At 34.3% G+C, this 8,570-nt stretch overlaps 2 protein-coding genes across 3 annotated transcripts; one reads left to right on the forward strand and one right to left on the reverse strand.

Annotated features, from left to right (window-relative positions):
• Positions 1–556: 556 nt before the first annotated feature.
• LOC115975682 (probable protein ABIL5) lies at positions 557–3,914 on the forward strand. 2 transcript variants are annotated; one of them, XM_031096566.1, is made up of 8 exons: positions 569–802; positions 910–992; positions 2,307–2,454; positions 2,556–2,655; positions 2,806–2,842; positions 3,175–3,308; positions 3,405–3,469; positions 3,552–3,914. In XM_031096566.1, the coding sequence occupies exons 1-8, from the start codon at positions 719–721 to the stop codon at positions 3,636–3,638; spliced, it is 738 nt and encodes a 245-aa protein (XP_030952426.1). In that variant the 5' UTR covers positions 569–718; the 3' UTR covers positions 3,639–3,914. The 2 variants fall into 2 exon arrangements, with proteins under 2 accessions (XP_030952427.1, XP_030952426.1); XM_031096567.1 differs by lacking the exon at positions 3,405–3,469 and having other exon boundaries at positions 557–802.
• A 413-nt stretch (positions 3,915–4,327) lies between these two features.
• Positions 4,328–7,787, reverse strand: LOC115975681 (rho guanine nucleotide exchange factor 8-like). Its single transcript, XM_031096565.1, has 7 exons — positions 7,338–7,787; positions 6,926–7,042; positions 6,101–6,255; positions 5,940–6,014; positions 5,566–5,838; positions 5,153–5,473; positions 4,328–5,022 (listed from the first exon to the last, which is right to left on the reverse strand). The coding sequence occupies exons 1-7, from the start codon at positions 7,630–7,632 to the stop codon at positions 4,600–4,602; spliced, it is 1,659 nt and encodes a 552-aa protein (XP_030952425.1). The 5' UTR covers positions 7,633–7,787; the 3' UTR covers positions 4,328–4,599.
• Positions 7,788–8,570: the final 783 nt, after the last annotated feature.

Raw genomic sequence — 8,570 nt, forward strand, 5'->3', positions numbered from 1 at the left:
TGTTATTTCTTCTTTGAATTTCTTTGTTCTCTGGCTTCCTCTTTGCCTTGTTCTTCTTTGTCGTTTCAATATGGAACTCGACTATTTCATACTCGAGTTCCACTGAAACTCGAGTCTTTGTGACTCGATTTCAAAGAGCAAAATCGACTCTCTTACGCTCAAGATGTTAGTTTCTTAAATAATTTGAAAATATTGCTAACTAACAAAATCTTTTAGAACTTGATGTTATTTTTTAATGTTTCTCCTAGTTAAATATATATATATATATATATATATATAAACTAAAATAAATAAATAATAATAATAAAACACACAAGGCAAGGAAAAAGGCAAATCCTTGGTATTTGAGTGATGTTGTCAGGTGGTCTTTTAGAAAGGAGCGAAAAAGAAATCACGGGGCTGAAGCTGTTTTTGTCATCTTCCTCCATCCTGTACATGTAGCAGCATCTAGAGCACTATAAGAATCTCTCTCATTAATGGGGTTTTGTTGTTTTTTTCCAAATACCATACCATACCAGAACAATATATCACGAGCCTCCACTCACCTGTCTCTCTCTCTCTCTCTCTCTCTCTCAGTTTTTTAGAAAACTCCAACCAACTCATCCACTGGCTTTTTGAGATAGTGATAAGCTGGATAGCTTGTATTTATATCCTTGAGGTCCACCCTCCCCTCTCTCTACATTTATGTTCAGCTGCATTTAGCTGAAATCAAGAGAGAATGCAGAACTCAAAGTCTTGTTCTTCCTTTCAAAGTCTAGATGATGAGTCTGAGGACATCACACGCTTTGAAAAGTCTCTCCAGGTGCACTTTCATTTTCATCTCCACGACGCCATGTTGCTCTTTCTTTCTTTTTGTGTGTATATTTTGTGCGTTTTGATTGTATATCATTAATAGTTTTGTGATTGCAGGAACTTAGAGAGTTACGTTCTCAGCTTCATTATGCTGCCGATTACAGTGAAACCACTTTCTTGAATGCTAAAGAGAAGAAAGTGTTAGTGTTCTACTCTCTAATTCTCTATACTGTCCACCATTATACCATCTGTTTCTCATTCTAATGTGATAGTATAGTGGGCTGCCACTTTTTGGGGCTTAAGAAAACAAAACAAAAGTAGTGTTTGTTAACATACCATACAAGCATCAGCTCTAGCATATAGCTTTTATCTTTTTATCTACAGTTTTTTAAAACATTGTTTTTTCATAAATATACTTTATTTAGCCCCCAAACTGATGATATATATAATCTCAAAAAAAAAAAAAAAAAAAAAAAAAAAACTGATGATATATATAATATAATTTTTTTCTTAAAAAAAAGTCAATATCTGGGACCACCACTTGGTGGACCTAATTTGACGCGGTGTTCCTAGCTCAAAATGTGAGTGGACAGCACTCATACGGCCCAAACTCTAATTTTGAAGGTAATTTTTTAGTTCCTGCGGATGGGTTCACATCTTTCAAGGCATACCTGTGATTTTACCCAATAAACAAAATAAATTCATAAAAATAAGCTCATCATAGATGCCGATAAATAAATATTCTTACTCCCTCTTATGGGTTTTTTCAATAATTTAGTGTTGGGATTTATTACTAGTTCTAATTTGATAAAAAATTATAATTTTTGGGAAATAGTTAGTGTGTTTTATATCCAATAATTGCGAATGCTTGTCAATAAGCATTGTGGTTTCAAATCTCAACATCTTTAAATTTTACATTTTTCTAGGTACAACTTTTTAAAAAAAATTTATTTTCAAAAAGTTGAAAAATAAACTGTATCAAACAGTTACGAGAATTAAAAGATGACTAATGGCTAATGACTAGTTTAACACACAGAATTCATCAAAAAAAAAAAAAAAAATGGTTTAACACACAGATAACTCTGACTCAGCTCAAATTCAATGTGGTAAGACAAGCCCATCAATTTGGGCTTAATATCTCTTCTCACAAGCCCATTAAATGGTTTAATGTCAGCATAAAACCAATAAAGACAACAGAGATCTCTCAAGAATTCATACTTGTATAATGGAGGGAACTGGCTCACTATAGTGGCCCATAAAACAAGTGAGTGAGTGACCCACAAATTTGCTTTGCTCTGTGTAAAGGCCCCTACGGCTTGTCGTTTATACTTTATACTATGGTCTTTTTTTTTTTTTTTTTTAAAGGCATTTGATAAGATAGCTAAAGGCGGGCAGTGGTTTAGCAGTAGGTCATTGTTGTATTATTTTGAAACGGTCAGCCATTTTGTGGTATTTGAAAACGGTTGGTCGTTTATTAATATGTGGCCCCCTAATTCCTTAACATATTTTTGCAGTGTGATGGAAAACACAAAAGAGTACATATGCAGGGCTGTTGTTACTGTTGTTGACCACCTTGGAAGCGCCTCTGCCAACCTTGATTGTCGCATTTCTCAGACTAATGCATTTTCCAAGGCTGAGTTTCGAATCAATTGCCTAAAGCAAGTTAGTAGTATTATTTTGCTCAGTCACATAATGTCATTCAGATATCATTGGAAAATTATTAAGTACTAATCCTTTTAACTTTTTTGGTGCTTGCTTGGTAGAGACTTCTCTTATGTGAACAATATGCTCACAAGCTTGCTCTAACTAAACTACGGTGGAGTGAGAATTTGACAAGATATTCTCGATGTTATTTATCAATGCGTAACTGTCTCATATCACCCTCTGGTTCTTTTCAATAAAATTTAAAAGTTTCTTCTTGCAACTTTGATTGTTCTTTTTGAATTGTCTCATATCAATGCATATTTATCTCTTCTGAATTTATGATGCCTCTTTTTTACCCTCATTCATCAGAAAATGAAAATGTTGAGAAATCAAATGAAGGTTCAAGGTACAAATTTTCTCTCTAATACATGACACTGAAATTAAGGATGTTTACCTGCATGGCTTCACATTGTCAAATGACTAAAAAGCTTCAAAGAAGAGAACCTATTTTAATCAATTATGTGGAGCATGCATGCGATACTTCCTTAAGTAAGACTAACAAAATAGCAACAAAGAAAAGGATACAACCTGGAGTGCAATGTGGATTTTATACATATATTGCACACGTATAAGCATTGCATGGCAGCCTTACCATGCAAAATGAACTTTTTATGTCATCACTTAATCTGGGATAGAACTTGAGTTTCCGTCTTTTTGATCAATTTGTTATAAATGCAGGGATATCGTTGATCAAACTAACAGCAAAATGATAGATAAACATGAACTTAACAGTGAAGAGGACGTGCCACTTTTCTTGTACACAAACACACAGAGGCCATCTCTTGAGAAAGAGACTACCAACTCATCATTAGGTTAAAATTTCCTCTCATATGTAACGGATGTGTTTTTAATTGGGATTTACGTTGCTTATCTACTAATATTTTTGTTCTATTGCATGGCTTGTTTAGTATTGCCTGTTCACGATGGTTTGTCAGTATTGTCAAAAGGTTCAAATCCTACGTTTCATTTCCAGGTAGGCGAAGTTATATTTAAGATCCTTGTTATACCACTGCATCACTTGTTTATTTCCATCATTTTGCATTCTTTTGTTGCAGGGTACTCAAACAATTGGACGTCATAGAAAGTCAGCGCCGGGTGGTGACATCTTGTCCCTCATACGGAGAATTAAACGAACAGCATGAATCATAAGGGTCTGCATGTTTTTCTTTTGCCTTCCGGTAATGGCATTTTAGTATTGGAGGAATGCCTTATTTAGCAGACTGCAAATGTATGAAGTCACTCTGTTGGGAGTTCATCACAGAATTAGGACCATGAGAACACAAATGCCATAGAATTTGAACCAAATTAGGAATTTCTATTTGTTATGACTGCTCCTAAAGCTAAGGATATGTTCCTTTCTGAGAATTTTTACTGCTGAAAGTTGTTGATTATGAGTGTAGAATAATGGTTTTGAAGACTCTACAGCGTGATTAAAATTTATATTCTTCATGTATATTAAATAATAAAATTCAGAAAAATAAATTTCAATTTATCAAAGTTCATTTTGCACCTTAAGGCTTGAAGCTATAGGAAACCAAATTTGTTTGCAACATCAAACTCAATCAAAACTCAGCTGAAGTGAAACGTCACAATGAAATTTTTAACTGTCAGCAATGAATATCCTGTTCTCTCTCCTGCAATGCATAGTAAATAGATATTTGCTAAATGCCTCATGAATTTGTGGTTTGTCAAATTCACAGGAATTTTTCAATTAGAAATTCTATTTTTCTTTTTTTTCCTTTCTTTCTTTCTTTCTTTCTAAGGCAGTCCTATATATGCAGACAGTTTCCTGGCCATATGTCATTAAGACCAAATGTTGAGAGAGTAAAGATGAAATCAACCAAGAGTACATAAATAAAAGAGTACGTGGGCTACAAGTCAAGAAAGCTGAGCACATTCCAAATGATCAAACCCATTAATCAAATGCTGACTTCCCTTTCCACATTTACATCAGGAAGGAAGCACAATACAAGAATTACAAACACAACAGAATCCTACATGGGTCTGACTATTTACATTGACAGGATATATAGCCCTCTTACTATCTTTCTCTACCTTTTCCTCCTTTTCTCTTTCATCTTGTTTCTTCTAATGCTACTAGCACTAATGGCGAGCTGTTGGACTTCTTAGACCACTTAGGTTCTCAAGCTTTTCTAAATAGGATATTTTCTTTGTGGTCACAATGTTTGCTATCTTGCTCTTGAGGGTATCATTTTCTTCTCTTACTGGGCTGTCCATATAACCTGTTGAGTCATTCTTCTTCATGTCAGTAGCTCCCTGATCGAGATTCCAACCCATGAAATCCGAGAGTGTCTTCGAATTTGGTGTCTCAGCAGCACACCACTTGTCTGCCTCTTCACCAGTCAACGTTGAAGGATCCCTTGAACGGTTCCTGTTGGATTCTGCTAGTAACGGGTTTTGAGTGAGAGAATCAGCATAAAGGACATCCTCAATTTTAGACATGACATTGAATGCCAAGCTTTCTATTATCCTTGAATAGCTCTCTAAAATAGCCTGCCCTATATCCTGCACATATTTAGCAGAAAATAGGTTTCTGTGTCTTAAGTAGTTTGAGAAACATTTAGAAATTTAAAATAAAAAAAAGGGGGGGGGAGGGGTGGGGGGGGGGGGGGGTTTGTTGCAATATTGTTATTACCCTATTATATTGGATCTTAGATATGTCTAGTGCAGATTGTGGAATTCCTGGAAACCGCTGCTTTAGTAGGAGCAAGATGGTTTCAGCTCTCTCCTCAAAGAGTTCTCTCTTCTCCAAGCTCACACCTGAACCCCAGGAAGACTTGCCATCCTTGTTGGTCATCTTTCTCTTCCAAATCACAATTGAAGCCTCGATCCTGTTCTTAAGGTCAAGTACTTTATGCTCTGTTGACAAGTCCATGGTTGAGAGAAATTGCTCTGGATCAAAATACTCTACTGTAATGCTCTTATATATTGAATCACCAAGGCTTGCTCTACCATTCTGTAGAAACATAACAAAGACAATCAAAATCAAAGTAACAAAACCAATATTGTAAAGCTAATCAATATTGAATCTTTCCTCTTATTAATTACTTTTGGTAGGGATTCAATGTAGCTTTCAGGGATCTCCATTTCTGATAGTACTTGAGCATTTATAGCCATAGCTGCTTTTAGTACTTGGTTCACAGAATCCTTCTGAAAGAGCAGCCACTTTCGAGATATATCTGATAGCCCATTTGGTGGAACTTTGACAGTTGGTAACCACCATTTGTCTTCATTTCTTGGGACATTACCATTTTCAGATTCATCGGCATCTTTAGACACGTACCAGAACTCATTTTGGTTTCCAAAGTTATCCAGGTAGTCCTGTTCATTATAGTTTCATCAGCAAAAGGTAGAAATCTAGGCTATATGATGGAAGAATAAACCTCTATATATTTAAACGAGGAGCAGTACTTATTACTTACAATAAGCATAGCATCAAGCTTTCGGAGGGCAGGGATGTTCATTAGAAGATCACTTCTTTGGAGAGTTACCATTATCTATCAAATCATGATAGAAAAATATTTGAGAGGCAATCAACATGGTCAAAATTACACGGGTTATGAGATAAAGAGAGATTTATCACCTCCATACTTTTTCCATCTTTGGATTTTTGCTGTGATGGAACAAATTCAACAATGTGATCAGTTACAGATAAAAGCCATTCAATTTCTTTTCTCCACCTTGCTTTCCTCTCTGGAGACATAGGCTCTAGCCTCGATTTTTCACCAAATATAGATGCTGCATTGTTGTAAAACAACAAGAGAAAATAGCATATATATTAGCATCCCCATCCTTTAGGTGTACTCTTCCCTATCAATCTTAAGAAATAGGACAAACTATTAATTTGTTTCCTAAATTATGTATTATAATTCAGTTTTGTCTACGAAGTATAGATTGTTAAAAATGGTTCAATATTACCCTTCCTCCCCACTTGCCATCAAAGTAAATTATTGAAATCTTATAACTCATTTCTCTTTCAAGCTCTTTGGTCTCATATTATTACAAATCAATGTTAATAACATGATGAATCACTCAATTTATAAAGTAATTTAAAGGATTTTAACAGAAAATTGGAGGTAAGGATGACATTTTGTTTTCAAAATTTTATGGACTAAATTAACACAAACGATAATTTAGGAACAAAATTAAACTCTAACACATAATTTAAAGACCAAAATCATTGTTTGCCCTAAAACCTTGATAGCATCATGCAATAGAGAAGAACCCCATGCATGAAGTGTATATGTTATACTTTTTTTTTTAGAGCAATGTTTGAATTTAAGATATACATAATTTAGGAAGAAAAAAAAATCCTGTTTCTTCAAAAAAAAAAAAAAAAAACCATTTCTAGTTGTCATAATATAGCATTTCTTTTGTGAACAAATATTATATAAGAAAAAGAAAGTACCAGCAAGGTTTGTGATGGCATTTGACAAAGCCAAAGCCGAAGAAACACCCTTTCCACCACCCGACATATCTTCACCAAGAAGAAGCTTAGCAAACCTTTCCTTCATCATTTCTATATCTGAATAGAACCGCATATAAATTTTATTAAACAGCTCATTAGGCTAAAGAAATGATTTCCTAGACCACACCATAAATAGCACCAGCATGATGATTACCCAAGAACATTATCTTATTTTTCACTTATTCGATAATGAGAACTTTTTAAATACATTTTAAGCAGCGGAAGGGAGATTCCAACCTTAAATATATCCGTTAAAAACAACAGAAACTGTCATTGTACTGGGATAATGAGATTGAGAAAGAACTGATGCAATTTAAAGTGCATGCATGTAATATGAATAAGATGATTTTACCTGAATTTGGCTTGGTATGTGGACTTCCAACCTTGGCTGGAACTCCAATTTCCAAGCGTGAAACTGGACCCATGTCATGATTAAGCGACCAGCCTATGTGTTGGGGCTCCAATGGACTAGCTACACGCTTGACATCAAAACTTTTGGCAATAATTTTCTCTTCTACAACACCACAATCATGTCCATTCTCAAATATCAAACTCTGAATCTGTCTTCCCGGAATCTCAAACATCCTTTTTAGATTGAAAGATCTTGACTTCTGTATGGTATTTTGGCGTCCAAAGGCTCGGACCATTGTATAACAAAATAAATATAAGTCAGGAAACAAACAAACCTGACTATGTTTACTAGAAAACCTTAATCAAGTTACAAAACCGTTAATGGTTGTTGTTGTTGTGTTGTATGAGAGAAAGAGAAAAGAAAGAGGAGATTCCTCTCCAAAAACGAGAGAGGTTAGAGGTGGAAAAATGGAACGGTTTTTACTATTTTGCAAAGTTGACGATAGAGAAGGGAGAGAGTTTTTAGTGGTTTAGAGTTCAAGTTTTTGTTTTTTTTGGCAAACGTGGGGTGCATGTTCGAGCAACAAAAAAGTTAGGGTCGCTGTAAGCAACAAGTATAAAAATAAAAATAAAAAAATACAAAAACAAAACGCGGATGGTAATTACTAATTTGTTTTTTGTTTTTTTTGTTTTTTTCGAGATTGTGCTTCTGTTTAGGGAATGAGTGGTTGCGAGGTCAATGCTGGGCTTAAAGCCCGGGAAAGACATACAAATTTAACTGACAATTGCTTCCTCTATTCTTATCACATTACAAAAATGCCATAAATAACCAAACCAGGGCTCAAAGTTACTATTTTTAAATAATTAATACGGTCCATAATTAGGATTAAAAAAAAAAAATTTGTCTCAAGTCTCAACAAATATCGCTTTCTAAACTTATAACCTACTTGCTTCGTTCATATCCATAAACTCTTAGGGTATGTTTGGTATACTGAATATAGATTACATTATGAATAGTAATCTTTATTACTAGGAATAGAAGACATTGTAATGGAATAACTATTACTATTTATAAGTTTGGTTGTTATATATGGAAAGCTTGTAAAATACGATGTATAAGGAAACTTTATATTTTTGGAAATATATTAATTTTAAAATCTATTATATATACTAAGGAATAGCTATTACATCCATTTTAAAAAGGAATAACTATTTCTCAATTTAAAGAATAGTC

The sequence above is a fragment of the Quercus lobata genome, chromosome 2 (assembly GCF_001633185.2).
Source record: "Quercus lobata isolate SW786 chromosome 2, ValleyOak3.0 Primary Assembly, whole genome shotgun sequence".
Taxonomy (NCBI): Eukaryota; Viridiplantae; Streptophyta; class Magnoliopsida; order Fagales; family Fagaceae; genus Quercus; species Quercus lobata.